The sequence below is a fragment of the Leuresthes tenuis genome, unplaced genomic scaffold, assembly GCF_036924035.1.
Source record: "Leuresthes tenuis unplaced genomic scaffold, fLeuTen1.0.hap1 SCAF_8, whole genome shotgun sequence".
In the NCBI taxonomy this organism is placed as follows: Eukaryota; Metazoa; Chordata; class Actinopteri; order Atheriniformes; family Atherinopsidae; genus Leuresthes; species Leuresthes tenuis.
Genome location: NW_027325362.1, coordinates 16,441,574 through 16,461,198, shown reverse-complemented (window position 1 = coordinate 16,461,198; position 19,625 = coordinate 16,441,574). Strand labels below are relative to the sequence as shown.

The following is a 19,625-nucleotide window of genomic DNA, read 5'->3' as shown; positions in this document are numbered from 1 at the left end:
CATTCCCCTCCCCTGAGCTTTAAGCCATATTTCATGGTCTTCATACAGTGTGATCCTCTGTTCTGTGGATGGCTCTGTACTCAAACAAATTCCTTCAAAGCCTTGATTCACTTCGACATTTCCAGTTTCCCAAAAAAACTATTTAATGTAATTTTTCCACAAAAATAAAATAAACTATCAATAAAGCACCAGGTATCATTACAAGTCTTTTATCAGGGCACAGAACACTTTTTCCTATCTTTAACGTTGTTTCTATGGCAACTTAACCTCCATCACGCTTAGCTTCGAATCGGCTCAAGTGTTTTGTTTTTTTTTAACCTTGGAACCAATATTTCACTTTTGTGGCAGAGCGATCATAATGAAGACAGTGACTGCAGTACGATTCATTTAACAGGAAACCGCTAAAAGCCCAATTTCCTCCCACTGAAAAGCAAACGCTCCATTCACGCTACAAACCTGTAACGACATCTGCAACCGGGAATGACAGTTATCAAATAAACTGTGCTCATTTTTACAAAGCTCAAGGGGGAAATGTACAAGTATGCGTTTTCTGGATTTGATCTAATCCTTAAAACAAACAGAAACCCAGTGCGCACACATCCACAAATTAACCGGAGATGCTGCTGGTGAGGGATATTAAACAACTCACTCTGCTTCACATTTGGTTCCCGTGGGTGAAATTATATCGAGATGAGGACAAAGTGAAACATCATGCACTGAATGGAAATGTAGCATCGAGTCAGCGTTATCATTACTGCTCATGAAGAAGCTTTTCACTCATTTCAGTGCACCATCATGTCATCAGACATCAATTAACGGCACAAAACTTCCACTTAAGGTTCAGTTTGTTCATCTTTATATTCCAACTGATGCTACCTTCTGTGTGTGCGCCACTAACGAGCTCTGCAGCATTTAGAAGCGCCAGATTGCATCACGCTCCCCAGGCAGCAACTAAAGCCTCAGAGTGGCTAGGTGGCACATTTGTGCAAACAGATTTCCTCTACATGTCAGCCTCCATGCAGGGCTCAGGATCAGATCCTGCTCTTTGGTATCGGATTACATTTCTTGCCTGTAAGGATAAGGTATCATCCACACAACACCTCTGGTCCGTCTAAGGAGCACAGGAAGAGAACAAATGGCATAATGTAAGCAAGCAGGTTCACTTCTAATGATTGTAAATCCACCTGAAGAAGATGCACACAGTTTTACAGAGACCAGCTGTGTCGAATGTGGTTATGCTCTACCAAATATTAAACATTGCGGGTATCTTGCCGACAGCAGCCCAGCTGCACGGTTATGCAGTCGCCTTATTATACTGAATAAATCCTCTCCGTGTCAAGCACCATGCCTGAATTTTAAGAGCTCATTTATTTCCAGATATGTGCAGCTGATTCTCAAGTGTGAAACACTGATGCAGTGTGTGTTTTTTTTCTTTTTTTCCCCCCCTTTCTTCTCCTCTTTCTTTTAAATAGCGTGTAAACGACGTTGCGACATCATGACTGACAATGAATCCAGCATTTTTTTGCCATTAAAACAGGAAAGGCTTTCACAAAATCATTCAATATTTACGCTCGCAGCGGACTCACATTCGCAGCCCACTCTTCGGTGCCTCTAATTGGATCTAAAGCTAGCAATTTTGTAAAATGTACAGACAGAGAGGAGATAAGAACGCCGCCACTTCCTTAGATCCAAAGTTAGGAGCGCGGCAGAGTTGCAGTGCCACGGCAGAACCTTTAGGCAGACACTATTATTTGCAACTTATTAAGCAGACAGACACTCAAGAGAGGGGTGAGAAAATATCTCGACCACATGTGCGTTGAATAAATTGCATTGTGTGCTATGAGCCAATATTCCAAGGCAGAGCAATACAGCTGAGGGAAATGTTTATTTTTTCATCCATCCTTCTGTCACCATTCATCCTATCTGCTGCCAGCAAACCCAGTGACATCACTTCTGAGACAGCAGGGGAATGTTCTAGTCATCACCTCCAAAACCACATCCCTGCCAAACACCGCTTACAACACAGTAAGGAGTTTATACACTGGAGTATAAACCATGAGATGAGGCCAGGAGAAAAAAAAAGACAAGGGGGAAAAAAAGCAAAAAAATAAAAAGGAATGTTGTAACGGTAGAAAGCTAAACCTTTGTGTGATGCCGAGTGTTTTAAAAGTGTGCGGTGTCGGATTTAACTCGCTCAAAACGCTGATTTGAAACTTGAATACTTTACAGACTTCAAAGCATTCAAGACATCAGAATATGTACCGGGCCCCAGGCGTCGCAGGAAAGAGAAAACCCTGTTTTCTCCACGTATTAAAACAGAAATCAGACATCATCAAAGAAAGAGTCCAGGTTCTCCGTCATCTCGGCCACATGTTGGGAGGTGTTTGCCGCCGTCTCCCGAGTGGCGGCGGATCCTCTGGCAACAGAGTTTTCCTGCGACCTCTGTGGAGCGTCCTTCTCTCTCTTTATGTCCTTGCCTTCTCCTAAAACTTTCTGGCTCTCTATAAAGTACTGGTTGGGGTGACTGAGGGAGAAATTGGCTTCTTCAACCTGCTCGGAAAAATGAAAAAGCAGAATAGAGGATAATAACTGTAGATTAACTGTCATTCAGTGTCATTTCTTCTCTTATAGGACGATCATTTAGCAAATTTTTGACAATAAGGAGCGGTTTACTGAGATATATATAGATTGTTATCATAGTCTCATTAGAAATCAACATGACCCGCCACCATGCTCTTTCTTATGCTTTTTCCAAAATTGTTTGACTCTAAAACACTGCATGTTGAGGAAAAATAACTGATTTGTGCAGAAGAAGAGCATCTTTCATGTGAGAAAAGAGAAGGACGCCTCCTTTTAACATGTGTAAAAGGACTGAAGCCCTAAAGTAAGTCATATCTTTAAACAAAGAATTTGTTTGGAGGCCAGTTTGTACACAAGCTTCACTTGTGCCTTTTGTGTGCTCTGCAGTGTTGCAGAGAATCTGCTTGCGGGCCCCGATGGCTGTTAATGAGTTCCGACCACTTGGCTGTTCAGAGCTTCTGAGGAGGCTCAGCACTCTTACAAGCACACGGTTTAAAAATCATTGCTCCTTAATTCAGCTGTGAAGCCGACAAATTCATTTAAAGCTTCTTCTTTTTTCAAATTGATTGCTCGCATGTGGTAAATGAATGTGCATGTAATCACTGTAAGCAAACCAACGAACCACAAGCTATTCATTAGGCTTAATAAGCAACCACCCAAGAGGCCCTGGGCTACAACTCTATACGGAAGAATTTAGAGCAGATGTTCGACTAGCGACTGAGACCCAAACTGGAACCAGATTTCTTCCACAGTCACAAACTAGATGATTTCAATAGGGACTAAGCACTTTTAAGAAAATCCAACAGGCTTGCTCAGTACATTCAGGAATGTTGTCGCCACAGCAGAATAAACTGCATTTCACCGTTCAGTTTTACTGCTTTAATAGCATTTCAAAAGGTCAGAACTTGGGAGTTTATTTTCCTCTTATAAACCAATCTAACCTCTGTATTGTGTGATTATTATCTATTCTATTTGCAGCTAATATCCAAATATATTAAGTAAATAAATCTACGCTACTACAGTCAAAAATATCCTCCCACAACTAACCCTGCAGATGCTCCTAAAAATGGGAACGTCTCAGATATTCAAAGTAAAACAGATCAAATGACATAAGTATTCACAGGGGACAACATAAGTTGGGGTGCTAAAATAAACCCATAAAAATTAGGTGGCTATGACAGCCCACTAATGACGGAAGCGATGACAGTTCTGGGTCTACGCATTAGATGAAACCACACAGACAGAAACTCCCCACATCTGATGGAATCTGCACTTACATTGTGCGTGAGCTCGAAGTATTTCTGGCACGCCAGCTGGTAGTGCATCCCCTTCACCAGCTCCAGGATCTGCAAAAGGAGGGTTCGGAAACATTGTTACGACTGCAGCAACTCGTGTTGTAAAAGACCCGTTTTCAAAATAATTTTAATTGGATTTTGGTCAGCCACCTTCAACAATCTCACTTCATGAATCATAATGACAGCAGTGGAAACCCTCCTTAAGAAAGCCTTTACGAATGGAATGAAAACAGAAAGCATTCTTTGGGCTCATTTAAATATGAACATCACACGTGAACTCTGCTAAATGATCACATAGTTAATTTAATTAGCAGGAAATCAAATATTTTTGTGAATAATAATAGCTATGTCTCACATAGAAAACAACTAATATGGCATCAGGATCTGTGTGTGTGTCGTTTGATTTAATCATAAAAGAAACGCGTAAAAGTCACGTGGGACATTTGGTGATCTTATTATTATAGTAAAGAATTGTAGAAATAAATTGATTCAGCACCAAAGTAAAATCATGATGATTCGACACGTCGGTATATGTAGTAATTTCTGTGAGCATTCGTGGAAGAATCCTCGTTAGCCGATAAGATTTCCTCAAGCATGGGCATGATGTTCACATTTTTGAACCATTGAACGAGTCGCCATCATCCATGAGTATGAGAACTCATCAGACAGCATATTGTCCATCAATAGTAAAGTTTAATTCTACTCTATAACAGTCATGTGTAACCTTTCCTTTACTGCCTCCTGCAGCCCTCGTTTGCACCAACCCACTTAAAAGAACAGCATGTTTCATTAAATAAATACAGGGATGCAGAAAACTTCTACCCTTAAGGCTGAGCTTCTTAACGAACTCTACTGGTACATAAAATAAACTTAGTTTGGTTTGCCGCAGATTTTTAGAACTGAATTTTGCTCAACTTTATGAAGTTTGGGGGACGAGGAAGAGATGTCACACAAAATGTGTGTTTGGAGGCAGATGGAGATGGGTGGAGGGAACAGTGTAACCACGGGCAGGGGCTCACCCACCTGACTGATTCCACTAGGAGACACCTTATAGGACTGCAGCTTCTGCTTCAGCAGCTCTGGGTCACTGTGACGGAATGGACATCCTACCGGCAAAAGCAACACCATTCAAAATCAAATAAAAACACAAGTAAATCTGCCATCAAGGGAGGAAACGGCATATTCGTCTAACTCACCGTGATAGTCGCCTTGGCTGGGTGGGTTTGACAAAATCACCTTCATGCAACTGTAAGGGGTGTAGTCTGCTCGCTTGCCTTCTTTGCCAAACATGTGGCGGATGCCGTAGGCATATGCTTTGTCAAACTATAGAATGAAGGCAGGGGAGGGGAGGGGAGGGGAGAGAGCATAAGTGAGGATGAAAGCACAAGAGGGACAAGGTTAGGCTAAAAAGAGACAATGTCATACATCTTGTCAGTTTTGACAGGGTGTTTTCCTCTATGAAATATAGAGCTATTAGAGAGGACCTGTTGTGGAGGTGTTGCCGCACTCGAGATAGCTGAATTACAGCTACCTTAATAAGACCATCCTTCTCTGTGCCTTTGCCCCTTGTCCTGTAGAGCACTTTGACACAATGTGAAGCAAGCGCTTTAAATCAAAGCGGAAAAGGAGGGAATTCCAACACCCTCCACCTGGTTCAGGGCACTGTGTTTTTCCATTTCTTCTGAAATAAAGCACCTCGGAAGTTCGCGAACAAGTTAAGAGTTTTGCAACCACAGAGAGTTTCAAACAAGTCCCGAGAGCCCGACTAAACAAATGGGACAAAAAAATAAAAAAATGTTCTAACACGGCCGTATTTCTATTGAGAGACAGTGAGCAAATGTTATATACAGGAGTGGCCTAAGTTTTCTGCACTATTAGGTTTAGTTATCAATTTGAAGGTTCAAAACAGGGCTTCTGTCAACATCTGATATTCACAACACAGATACAGAAGTGTATTACGACACAAACAAAGTTCCTCAGTGAAAGTTTCTGGAGCTCATCGTGCCTTCCAAGAAATCTAATTAGTTTGGAGTCCCCCAACCTACAGTCAGATAGACTCTGTGCAAATAGACCACCACATCTCCCACACTGACCAATATTAATGTTCATCAGAATCAGAAGAACAAAGAAAAACACAGAGGGACCCCCCCCCCCGGCAAAGCTCTTTTTGTCAAAGGAGTCCAGGGACTTTGGAGGAGATCACTTTACGGCTTTAACTGTTTCGGTTCTGCATTTAAAGGGGCTATGAAAGCCGAAAAATATTTCAATTATAATGCACCCTTGGGCAGGGTAAAATGCGCTGGCTGCCGTCCCATCTACTGCCTCTGTGCTGGTGTCACTGCCTGCTTCTTCAAACCGGACGTGTGCAGACCAACGCCTACCTGCGGGGAATTCGCTGAGAATGGATCCAAACCAAACACTTCAGAGACACGGAACCACCCTTTTACGCTTTCATTTCAGACATAATACGGTGAGGTTCGAATGAAGTAAACCTAAGCGAGCCCCCTTTAGTTCATAGGTAGAGAAAAAAAAATCTTCTCGCAAAAAGCAACCTTTCGATATCAAGGACACGAGCCATTTATAAAAATAAACGGGAAGTTTAGCTGGATTTCAGCAAAAGTTTGAGTCATCAATTATTCACAGTGGAACGGAAAGTTGCCGTGTACTTTTTGATGAGGGTCATTCTACACAACCTCCGCAGTGAACCACTTTTATTGTACAGTAATTCTGGGTGGCCGTTAAAGGCATTTTAAAAGAAAAGAGGAAAGAAAAGAAGAAGAAGAAGAAAAAAAAAACACGCCCAAAGTGCTCTGACAGTAGCAGGACACAGTCTCCATGACTGCACCCACCATATCACACTAATGTTGCAATAAAACCCTTGAACTTGCTAATGGGACATGCTGCAGCAGCAATTTAAAAAGCCATCAAATCGTCTTTAAGTACAATAAATCAAATATTAATTATGTAGAGCTTCTGGGGATTTGAGAGACCACTTCCTGATTTAAGACCTCTTTACTTCATTAAAACAAAACATGGAACTCCGCTGGCACTAAAGTGTGTTTAATATGTATTATGCTAAATAACGTGGACATAAAAAAGGATCCTAAAGTGATCCAAAGACAAAGATGACATGACATTAAAGTTTCACAGTGGCTGAGGCGCTGCAGACCTCGGATCTGGTGATGAACAGCGGATGTTGTCTAATGAATGGAGCTCCTTGTAACAGAACAATTCCAACCTTTCCATCTAATTGTCAACGACACTCCGGTCGTCACTTCAGGCAAGCTTTGGATTAACCGATGACTCTCGACTGGTTGAGTTCCCAAAAAATCAAAGTGCAGGTACTAATCACATGCACAAAAGATAGAGAAGACATTCATCCATCTCTTTTGGTGCTCGTCCCCCGGGGGGAACATCTCTCCGATGCTCTCCACCCCCCCCCACACACACACACTCTCTCTCTATCCCATGTTCACAGAAATACTGCTGCAATGGAGATAAAGTAATGGAACACGATCCAAGAGATTATATAAGTGTGCACAAGCATGTGTGTGAGAGCTTGGTGGAGCTTCTTAAGGTCAGTCAATGGTGACTAATGTGCTTGCGGCTCCATTAGCTCTTATGGGTAATACCAGTTTAGAACTCCTTTCTGTAAACTGCACAATAGACCTTTTGTACAGGAAATAAAAAACAAAAAACATCAGTGAGGTCTGATGGTTGAATAACATTTTTTTGCTAAAGGCAGCTGCTAGAATTGATCCAACTTCTTTTTCACTTCATGTCAATCATTATCCTAACAGCTTGGTTCATTTCACAGTTGGGAAGTTCTTGAAGAAGGAAAAAAACAAAAGAAACCCACACAATGCGTTTCAGGTAATGCGCCGTTTAGTCCTTTTTCTGGTCAAATTATTTTTTCACATTTACACAGCTGGAAAAAAAAGAGCAAAAAAGATGTAGAAGATGACCGAATGAGATTGGTCGCAGAGTGGGTCATACCGGCTTAAAGTCACTCTGTCATAGCGGACTGCGCCTAATGCTGTTAGCGACACCTGTGCTTTTTTCCGTGTGCCATGTCAAATCAGAGAACACAGAATTTGCGTTGGAATGACGCCAAAAACAAGATATATGGGGTCTGACATGATCGGTTTAGCAAAGGATGCCATATGTTAGAATTCTCAAAGCACGCGAACAAACAAAATGCTGAACGGCAACTCGGATATTCAGCAACAAGCATTAAATTATCTGTGATCTTTTTCCTCAGATAACAGAAGGCATCATCATCAACATTCTGCTTATCGAGGTGCTGGGATTTGTATCTGTATTTCATACAGAGCAGCAGTTAAAGAAGTAGGGGCAGCAAAACAAAACAAAGAGAAAAAAAAAAAAAACATGCTGTAAATTTGCAACCAGCCTCTAAGAGGAGCAATAAAGTGTCAGTTAATGACTTCCAAAGCTCCAGCCATTATGTTAAAAAAAAAAAAAACTGTCAGTTAGTGGAGATTAATTAACTTAAACATAACATCTGTAAAACAAGCAGTTCAGCAGCAGTCCTACCCCAAGGCAAAAACACACTCCCAACGATGTGGGACAAATAGACTCTCCACCAAATGAATGGGCTTACTTCTACAGCAAGACGAATGAATAGATCAAGACGATTTCATCAATTTTCTCCCTCCCCTCTAGTCTAACATTACCTCGCCTCTTCCTTCGGGCCTCCCTTTCGGCCCCGCTGCCTCCCATCTTCTTCCTCTTTTGCCTGCCGCATACTAATGAGCGAGCTTTGTGCAGCCTGCCACAGAGCGCAGTCCCTGACACAACACATGCATCACCGGGAGAGCTGAAAGCTGGTCAGCACCACTCTGCCGCCCGCACAACCAGAACCAAAACCCCCACCCCCCCCCCCGAAAAGGGCCGCGACATCAGTCCCGTACACGGTGGTGTTTGTGTGGTTTTACTGATGAAACAGGGAGTGTGATGGGAAGTTTTTTTTTTTAGTTTTGTTTACATGCTTGTGACTTGTTTGTCCTTTAATATCTAAGACAGTCACTGTGTTCTTGTAAAAGATCGTGTGACATCTTTGGGTGGCCGAGAACGTTTCTCTTGATGACAACACACGCACCCACAAAAGGAAATCTACGACTACGACTTGAATGTAAGCATAAGTACATGTCTGTTTCCAGCATAAAGCATTCCTTAAATTTAAGGTGTTTTTTAGAGACTACCCTGAAAATTCCCGCGGTAACTAATGTTACACAACAGGTGCGTCGCTGCCATTCGATCGACACCACCTTCTTCGTTAGTTTGATCATGGATTTCTATTTGAAAGTCTTTGCCATTCGCGGACAACCTTTACACGTGACAACCCCCCCCCCCAAAAAAATGGCTAACAGTTGATTTACTGCCATCTTCATCTGGTCTGGTGGGCGTTCTGAAATGCTTCTCTTCGTTTCCATAGTTCCGGCCATGTTGGCTAATGCAAAACATTCCAACACTCACAGAGCAGAGCGCAGGTGACCTTGAGGGACGATTGCGATCACGTTTTGCACCACCACATATATTACAAAAAGATTCAAAGAGGACTGGGCTGAGAAATCAAGGCTCCTCCATGCATACCCGTGAATTCTAACGTCTTTGTGCCTATACTGGAACTTTTGATGAGCTTTCAGAACAGCAACGCACGTGCGGTTATGTCTCTGCATCTTAAGCATAAACTGTCAAAAAGTAAGTTATTTTCTATATGAATGCATGTCAAAGTAGCTCTCTGTCGAGTAGCTCAGCATATAACCAGGCCATTAACATTTTGGGGGCTTAAAAGCACCAGTGAGAATTAGCTGCAAATGTATGAGTTGAGAGGATCAGCAGCTTCAATAAAAATTCAGCATAATTTATATATTCTTTTTTAAATGGCGTTACCGGCTGGAATCACTCCTTGTGTCCATTCATTTGTGGCCTCTCTGAAAATAAATCCATAATCAAATGGAGATTCGGTTTTGTACCAGGTTACGTTTTCACTGTCCAGTCCAACTCTTTTCCACACAGGGTCACTTATAGGGTCTGTTACGGCAGAAGTGGTGCAGCCTCCCTCTATGCAGATTTAATTCTGGCAACACCCACTGAGGATGGGCTGCTTGGAGCCTTTGGCCTGCCTCCCTCCCGTGGGAAATCCATTGGACCGGCCTCCGGTCCACTGGATCAATCAAGATGGCTGATCAAACACCTGCTGCTTCAAAAGGCCCTGAGGAGGGCTCATCCGCCGGGGGAAGCTTTGGACTGACGTACAGCTTGCCGCCTTTGTTCCAACTGAGAGTCTTGAGTGCTGTGATTTTGTGAGTCTCTCTGGACCCAACTATAAAAGCTCGTCTCTTGAATTTAGTTCATATCTCATGGCGATTCTCCTGTGAGGACGATTTCTTTGTTGGCTGCCTTAGTTGAATAATAAAACCCTTTTTTAACTCCAAATACAAGATCTGACACATTTTTATGTGACCTCCCCTGACCCCTGGCTGAGTTGGGTCATAACAGGGTCACCCTGCTGAATGCCGTACTCGAGTCTACAAAAATGTAAGTCAACAAACCGGTGGGCGAAGTCTACGGTGGCAATATTCATTGGTTGTTGATGATCTCGATGCTGCAGATCAAACAGCATTAACAGTGTCTACATTATCTTCTCTTCCCAGCGGCTGCGGCTCAGGCAGTAGGTCGATGTTCGGTTGTCAATTCATTTACCAATCGGGCACTTTCGCCTTCTTTCTTTTTTCCATTTCTTTGCACAGGTAGCAGTAATCGCAGCACACTTGGTGGAGGACTGCTGTACCATCCTTATCCGATATAGGATTCTAGCTGTTTAACAGGCCTGGATCGTCTTTATCGTATTTCTAAAGCTTCGTGGCGCACCGCATGTTTTGCCTCCATCTTACAGAAAGAAAAGATAATCGAGCCACTTGAATTGCAAGTTCCCCCTCGCGCACGGTGAACTCTGCAGTGCATCTCGCAAGATTTGTCTCTGCAAGCAATTCCTAAGTGGCTCCACGGAGAAAGCAGCATAAAAACACGGTTAAGTCTGAATCAGCAATATCTCACATTGAAGATAAGCCAGACAAGGCGAAGCACGCAGGGTTGTCCTAACAGCGTATGGACATATCTGTAAAAGAGAAGTCAATGCGAGCAAAGCAATTATCCTTTTAAAAGGCAGTTGTTTTCTTCAAATCAATAAAGAAATGCACTGACATTTATAAGCCCAGACATTTGATCCATGTACACAAGCCGGACTAAGTCAGACGCACGTGTAACTCTTAAGTGACCGAACCCCAGTGCTATATCGCTGAAGTGAGAAACGCAAACAAAACCATCAAGAGACGGCCGACATCTTCAAAACAAGTCCCAGCTCCTTTCTAATAACTATATTTTAAAAAGTGCTTTGAGACTAAAAGGCGTGATTCATTTCGACTGACTCGCACAGCATGACATTCCATTTGTTCTGTCTGAACTGTTCCATTACATCGAGTCGTCTGTCACCGCCGTCTCCCTTTCACAAGAAGAGCGGTGGTTTTCCTCCAGCAGAATTATTTCACTGTCTTTACCGTGTCCCTACCTCCTATTGAAAAACATAATCACTCAACTCGTAACCACTTAAGTCTTTATGAGCCTCACACAGAACTGTGCGACGCCGGTGAACTCGAAGCGCTGATGGAAAGGAAGCTCATCAACAATAAAAGATTAGCCAATCAAAAGCTGAACAGCACTTATGAGATGCTGAATTTGGACTTATTCAGACATATATGAACCCGGTAAAAGCTGGAAGCAATTTCGTATGTGCGGTTAAGGACAACGTAATGCATGTATGTCAGAGGCTGTCACCTTCACTGAAAATGAAACAAAACAAAAAACAACAAAAGAAGATGTAGACAATTCCATCTGCTCGTGCCATTTCTCATATGTATAAACTGAGTTATTGCAGAATTCCCATCTCTTTAACGTCAGCCACGTGAAAAAAATACATCCCCATAAATCTAAACTCTGTTTTTAGTGTTGCAGGGAGTGTTTGGGTGAGCAGGACCGATCCAACTCAACGTTCAACGGGGAAGCTTCTCAGAGGCAACATTACCTTGTCTGCGTCCACTTTGCCTCTTATGAACTCCAGCCTCCAGAACTGCAGAGCCTGTTCCAGAGAGAGGCCGATACCTTTGAGGAAGAGACCGTACTGCATCCGACCGCCATGACGGAGGTGGTGGTTCTCTTTGAGGGATTGGTGGAGCTGCCTCATGCAGAGCGGGAAAGACTTCCCCGAAAGCTAGAAACAGTCAGCGGTTAATCACCAAATACACATGCAGATAGCTTGTGCTGACACTCAGGGACTAGAATTAGTGGTAAATCTAAAAATGCTGCTTTTACGCCTAAAAAAAAAAACATGGATGAAAAAAAATAAATAAATCAACCTTGAAGTTGACATTTCCAACGGCAGATGATCGGTGCAACTTACCGAATCGATTTGTTCCAGGGAGATCTTTCCAACATTCTTCTGGGTGCTGTAATCCTGTCCCACGTATGCATGGCTAAAGGCAGATGTGAAAAACAAGTTAGAAGCTTTTCAGTTTTAGATTTTAAAACTGGTCAAATGTTGAACCTAAAATAAGGTTGTGACGGTGCTCTGCGGTTATTTCACTTAAGCATAATAATAAAGTAAAGAAATACATTACACTACAGCCTCTGATCTCCAGTCAAACTCATTTCAGACCAATAAACCGCTATCAGGAGATCTTTAAGATGAAGAATTTGGCGACTCATTGCGTCCCAATGGAGTCAGTAACTATCACCGATCTGGTTTCACAGCTGCATTCCAATAATGACCAAAATATTGGGGACTTCGGAAATTTACCAAACTGAATGAATGACCCTCAACACTTTGCTGAAACCTATTAAAAACACCACCTTGGAAGCCTCCAGAAATGACTAATAATCACATCAGAGAACAAGTGGTCGGGTGCATTCGGAGCAGCCGACGTCTTTCTCTTCCAACGAAGCCACGGCATAAGCAAAATTGTTAATCCTGCCGCTTACCTGAGGTGGTTAAGGAGCGGCTGCAGGCGTTCATCAGAATGCACCGCCGGCAGCGAGCGAGCCGTCAGCTGCGGAGAAAGAAGATGGGCATCACATGAGTAATGGCACACAGTCTTTGACAAACGATTAGAGCAATTTAACACTGCAGGTCAAGTGTAAGCAAATTGATTTAAAGAAAACGCATTAGTACAAACGAGTGCAAACAATCTTAATTATAACCAAATTGTGTTTTGAGATAACTTGAGAAACATGTCATCAAAACGGGAATTTTCTGATCAACTCATTTCATTTGCGGCGTTCCAACTCCTGCAACAGCTGCGAGTGTTCATATTTACAACACTTCGAAACAGCGTTGCTGTGTGGAAGCCTTTAAAAGGGCAACCGTTAAGACATCTGCATGCACAGCTGGCACTATCCTAAAAGCATCCGTAGCAAACCGTCGAGCATCGCCTTCCAGCCCACGTCTGCTCCTGGCTTTGTTTTTCTTTAGGGGTGAAAAAGGTTCATCCAATTTCACACTTTTTTTTCTTCTTTTTTTTTATTGATTCATTTTCTGTGACGGCCCGTTTTTAGTGAGGGAAAATAATCATTACAGTAACACAATGGTACAGTTACAAGAAAATTAGTTTGGGAAAATTGTTCCATTCCAACGGTTAGTGGTCCAGATAATTAGCTGGGACCGTGAGGATGCCAGAACTGGACCATGTGGCTCTCTCTCCCCCCCCCCCCCCCCCCCCCTTTTTGTTTTGTTTTGTCTTCTAATTTGGAAAAGCTGGCCCTGCCAGTCCCATGATGGAGCACTAAAGCAAATCAAAAGCATTGGGCTCGCTATGCCAACATTAGTACAGATACAATTATACCTCTACACAAAAGTGTGTGAAATTATGGCTGGAGCCTAAAATGGATTCTACAGCCAGTGTAGAAATGTATATATATATTTTTTTAGAGAAGAGTCCTGAGGGTGTTTGTCACCTAAATGGCAAACCCATTTCCTTTGAAATAAAAAAGGCACACAATCAGAACAGCAGGTAAAGGCTTGGTGCCAAGTTACTCTGCGTGCATTCTGAGATTAGAAGCTACATATTAGCTTCTCTCAGAAATGACACTCCTATGATTCTGGTAATGATGCGATTCAATTTGCCGGGAGTGACTTTCAAATGAAGGTGTTCAAATATCCAAAAAGCATTTTAGATCTCAGGCTGAGTGGAGCCATTTGTTTGTCATGTGAACATACTGTGGCTGAAAGCAAGAACACAATATTCTTTTTACAATTCTGAGGCATTTTATATGCACGAGGAGTGGCTGCCGTTTTGTTTAGTCTTTACACTCCACTAGCATAGTGCACCACAGAAGAAGACTTGATTGTTCCGGGGCCTCATCACAAAATATTAGATGAATACTTTTAAGGGAATGTATACAAAACTGTTTAAAGTTTCAATAAAAGGTGAACTGGTATGAAAAATACTGACTCAAAATAAATAATAATGCAAATCTTTGGCTTTTCACATGCTCAGAAGTCCTTCACATAGAATGCGGTGACATCTAGTGACAACAATTGGAAACTGCAACAAAGTGAATCATTCCAAATTAGCCGGAAGACACGATTGGTTGTGAAAAAAAACAAAAGTCTGCCATCAAGCCACTGATTGGTTTGTCTCTTTTGCAAACAAATAAACAAAACAAAAGCATAGTTCTTCCTAAGATCATGAAAACACATCTGTTCTTATTTCAAGAGAGTTTTATGATGAGAACAGCTATGGACATCATATATCATTTCTACTGGTATATACTGGAAGTTTTAATCTCAGCAAAATCTAACAAGAGAGATTGTGATTTCAATCTGAACACTAATGGTTTTTAATATTTTATACTGGTTAATAATTCTGTCAGTTTTTTCCCCCCCACTTAAAAGTCTCTGTAACGTCGGCTGTGTGGCATCCAATCATCAGAAGGAGCCCAGCCATTCGTCGTACAGCGCTCCTGGCCCTGGCTGTTGATTATGCTCTTGCCCGTTCCGCATTCTCGACTTATTGCTACGACAGAACCAACCGTAGTTGTCTCCTCACATATATAATATTAATGGCCCCCGGTTGCAGAAACAGTGCATTTCATGCTCCTCGGGGCATTCAATGCAATACTCGAGCTTTCTTACACTGTGCCGTCACAGACCCACCTCCCCCCCCTGCCACAGCTTTAAAAAATACATCATGCCTGTAGGGATAGTAAGCGCTTCCATACTAGTTGTCGCCAATTTTCCCTCCAGACATCTTATGTCACGTTTGGACACTTATTCCACTCATATGAACCCTGCATTTCTCCCGTTTCCCTCAGGCCTCTGAGGGCAACAGCTGCAATTTAACATTCTGCATTGTGAAACCAGACTCCCTGCGAAACACCAAGCGTACCTGAAATCGCCCAGTTTCCCCCCCACTTTCTGATTTCCGCAACCGCAAAAACCTCCATCATTCGTCCGTTTGTAAAATAGAGAGCACGGCATAAACACTCACTGCGAGAGCTTTAGAGAGCCTCGTGCGGAAGTCATTGAGAACAATGGTGACGATATCCTGTTGAGGGATGTAAGCATAGCCTGCTTTGAGGTACACTTTCCTTGTTCGTACAAGATCAAGGGCATCTTGGAATGGAACCTAAAAGAAAAAAACAGTTGAGAGGGAAGTTAAATAATGAAATAATTAAAAAGATATGCATACAGGGTGGGTGTCGGGATTGAAAAAGGCCGACCTTCTACCATTTGATCCCCTGGATTTGCACAAATTACACCGTTGGGGAGAATGTTTTCCACTGTGCTTAATGACACTGTGCTTAATGACATGCACATTTCAAAAACCTTCATTTTACAAACAGGCTGTAGATTTAAATCCATTATTGTGCTAAACGTTCCAAAGGCGATCAATTCCTTAACATGTTTCCCTGCCACGACAACATAATCAAACCCGACTGCAACCTTTAACAGAATCCGCTGTTTCGGTTTATTTTTAAAACCACAAAATAGCACAAGGATCGAGTCATCAACATAAAGTAATACACAGTTAGGGTAATGAGGCTAATTTGGTTAAGTAGAAACAAGGCAGTAACAAGATTGGATAGAGAAAAAGAAAAAGAAAAAAGTATCCCAGACAGGCTGAGTGTTGGAGGAGTAACGATGGGAAGGGCTCCACCATTCTGTGGAAAACAGCGTTGGCAAAAACTATTTAAGAGTAAACTGTCTCAACGTAAAACTACCGGGAACTTAACAGCTTCAAAGTCTTTCTTGAATCATATTCAGTGACTGGGAGAATACTGGGAAATCTCTGTGCACAAGGGACAAGGCTGGGAACTCTTCAAAAGCTACCATGTCAGATCTGTTCAGTTCCAAAATGCTTAGTGTTGATGAAAGAAGAGCTGATTCAGCAGTTATAAACAGGCATTTTAAAAAAAAAAAAAAAAACTAAATATCACCCACATTAAATTTAAATTTTGATTGAATTATCTTTTATTTAAACTGGTGACAGAGGAATATTTGCTCATTTATATGATGCTGTATTCAAGAAGGGGCTGGGCGCTTAAAGGTTGAGCAATCATCACCCCGGTCTGTAAAAGGGGAACTTAGCATCACATAAAACATTTATCAGTCGTTACGCTTTCAATTCCCACATTGATATCATGTATACAAGCTTAAGGACTGGACAGAGGTGGGAAACTCACTTTGTAGAAGTCCTGTTTCTCCACTGTGACTCCACTGACGGCATAACTGGAGTTGATAAGTTTGTGTTGCAGATCCGTCTTCTCTTTGCTGCCAATCTGAAAGGTTATTGATGAATTTTAGTGAGAAACATGAAAGGCCTTTAGACCTGAGGATCGTGTGTTTGCGCCCTCGTTTAACACGTCAATGACTTCATATGAAGTTTACAGTCGTCTCAATGTAGAACGGACGATGGTGCTGGAGAACAAAAAACTTATTGAATGAAAAAAAACATCCCGGCAGTATTTTTTAAATCAATATTCAGAGAAATCACTGTGATTCATGGGTTCTGCGAATGTGATCAAACAGCTCCATCTAGTGCAAATTCAACTGAACTCTACTCTTTCAACTGAAAGATGTCAGAGAGGCGTTACCCTCACTTTAGACCTTTTGCCTCATCTTATGCTCGGCTCCTTTGTCAAACTACATCATCCTGAATCTACTACAAGCGCCCAGAAAGCCAGAAAACAAGCATTGTGCAGTTTTTGACATTCATAACTCGGCTGATGTTAAACCCAATCTCTTCTCACAGCTTTTGGCAGGAGATTCTTCAGTTCAGAGAAGTCCATAAGCCTTCGCATTCCTAAAGAACGCCAAATGTGTGAGCAAACCTCAGGATAAAACACAGAAAATATTCTAGTTTCACAGTATGAATTTATCTTCTGAATTAGAGATTTTCATCTTCGATGGCTGGATTAAAGTTTTGTTAAAAAATGTTATTTTATTTTTAAAAATCACACTCCAAAACCTTACCGCTTCATATTGTAGATTGTTTTTGTGAAGCAATTCCAGCTTTTGTTTTGAATCCAGGTAATTAAAGCGGTAGCGGAACAGATCGACCTCCTGTTGTATGAACCAGCGCCTCAGATCTTCCCTGCAGATGGAAACAAACGATCATCAGCGGAATCTAAACTGCCTGCATTTAACAACACTCGCCAGCGAAATGCAACGGAGACTCACGTTTGGCAATAGGCCAGTCTGAGAATGAAGTGGGAGATGTGGTCTTTTCTTTGTTTGTCAGTGTCATCCTTATCGGAAGAAAAAAAAAGAAAAAAGATATCACAGAGGAAAAAAGACATACACATGAGATTAAACAGTGTTTCTTTAAAAGAAAGGCCGAGCAAGCTTGCTTTATTCATCAGATGTTGTACAAAGCCTGTGTAAGTAATCTATCAATCTGAGAGTTTCAAGGGTACCGAGGGTACTGTAAGTTCAGCTTTTTTCTGCTTTTACCTAAATAACTGCGACACAGAGCAGCAGCAGCAGAACTGCTGACCTGACCGTGTCTACACACTATTTGAAGACAAGAAACAGCATTCTGGCTACATAACGTTAACACAATGAGAAAGCCTGACAAAATCTAAGCCTGCTACATTTGTACTTAGTGTCTGCATGGTTCCTGTAAAAACTAAGAAATTAACCTGTCTGTAATGTTGATGCTGCACAGGAGAAGGTGGGAGTCAAATGTTATATTTCCAAACAGTCACCAAAAATTAACGTTACTCCACCTTTAAGGAGACGGTCATTTCTGGAATGTGATAAACGTTTCACGGCAAGGTTTTAACGTGGTTTAAATTCAACGCCGGCATACTTACAGAGTCTGATCTGTAAGGAAAGTTCAGGTTTTTCAACTCATTGTCCAGTTTCCTTGAGTACTGATCCGACTGTTTCACACAGCTCACTCCCAAATTCTCAATGGTCTTCAACACTGAGAATTAAGAGGGGGTCACCATAAGAGAAACAACTAAAAACACAAGCCCTTAAAATGGAAATCTTTGCATGTTGAAATGCGTGTCAAAGGAGCCGATAAGACTACGTTTGACGTCTTACGTTTCAGTCTTTCCACAGCAAATGTCTCAAATTCAGAGAGGGAGATGTTTTCAAGAGGAGGCTCTCCGTAAAACTGCAGAGGCTGCCTGTAGAGCTCGGCCTTAGGGTTAATAACAGACTTCTTTCCTCTGCTGGGAAACTGCATGGTTCCTGATGATTAGAGAAAACGAGGATGTTTAATATAACATTTCAAATCAGACTTGGTCTCCAACCCACCTTCAGCCCCATCCAGTGTCACAAAATATCTGTTGATTCTGAGAACCACACACACACACATAAGAGAAATAAACCAACTTGAACTTCTTGTGAACTCCATCACAAAAACTATTTGGGTTTTGCTGCACACAGCCTCCATACCATGCTATGCCAATGAGGCACTCTGTATAACGTAAGAAGGACACAAAAAATAGTGCCAATAAAATAGTCATTTATTGCTAATTTGTTTTGTTCACACACCACAGCTGATGCTAGTCCCACTGCTACAGAATACAGAGGAGCGAGGAGAGAAAACGTAAAAGCAGAAAGCATTTTTACTGTCAAACTATAATATACATGATCTCGGCACCTATAAACAGGCTACATATTCGAAGAAGTTACTTTAGCCGTCGACTGACCTGCTAAAATTAACAACAGTGTCCTCAGAAGGAACACAAACACAGCCTCAGGTCAGAAATCTACGTTGTTGAAGTAGCTGCCTAACGTGCAGTAATCAACTGAGAAAAAGATGACAGAGTTCAAACTAACTGTTTTAATCACACGAGCTGCCGGAACAACACTTCCACTAGAATTTTGTCTTGACATTACCGATGAAACGGCGAAGTAACCTCCTCTGAGCTCAAGCGCGCCAAACAAAGTGGGCTGTTCAACAAACGCGGGTAAAAGATGAGGACGATTCCAATTCCGGAAGTGAAATGCTGACGTAAAATAGGGAGCACTCGTTTAGTTGTTTCCAACCACCCGACCTGTTGTCCATTTAATGATTATTATCTTAAGGTCTAAACAAGAAAAAAGCCCATTTTCGCTTTGAAAATATCAAGAACGCTTGTTTTTGTTAAACTCCTGGTCGAAGCAACATGCAGGTAAACTACAGAAATCAAAGTCACACGAACATCTGTAAGCATCTT

The 19,625-nt window shown here is 41.9% G+C and overlaps 1 protein-coding gene across 1 annotated transcript; it reads right to left on the bottom strand.

The window, feature by feature from the left end:
* Positions 1–1,866: 1,866 nt before the first annotated feature.
* prim2 (DNA primase subunit 2) lies at positions 1,867–19,397 on the bottom strand. The gene is made up of 14 exons (XM_072390389.1): positions 19,306–19,397; positions 18,502–18,651; positions 18,267–18,379; positions 17,632–17,699; positions 17,425–17,545; positions 16,635–16,730; positions 15,440–15,577; positions 12,933–13,000; positions 12,355–12,427; positions 11,980–12,165; positions 5,072–5,198; positions 4,899–4,981; positions 3,858–3,926; positions 1,867–2,550 (listed from the first exon to the last, which is right to left on the bottom strand). The coding sequence occupies exons 2-14, from the start codon at positions 18,644–18,646 to the stop codon at positions 2,323–2,325; spliced, it is 1,515 nt and encodes a 504-aa protein (XP_072246490.1). The 5' UTR covers positions 18,647–18,651; positions 19,306–19,397; the 3' UTR covers positions 1,867–2,322.
* Between the last annotated feature and the right edge of the window lie 228 nt (positions 19,398–19,625).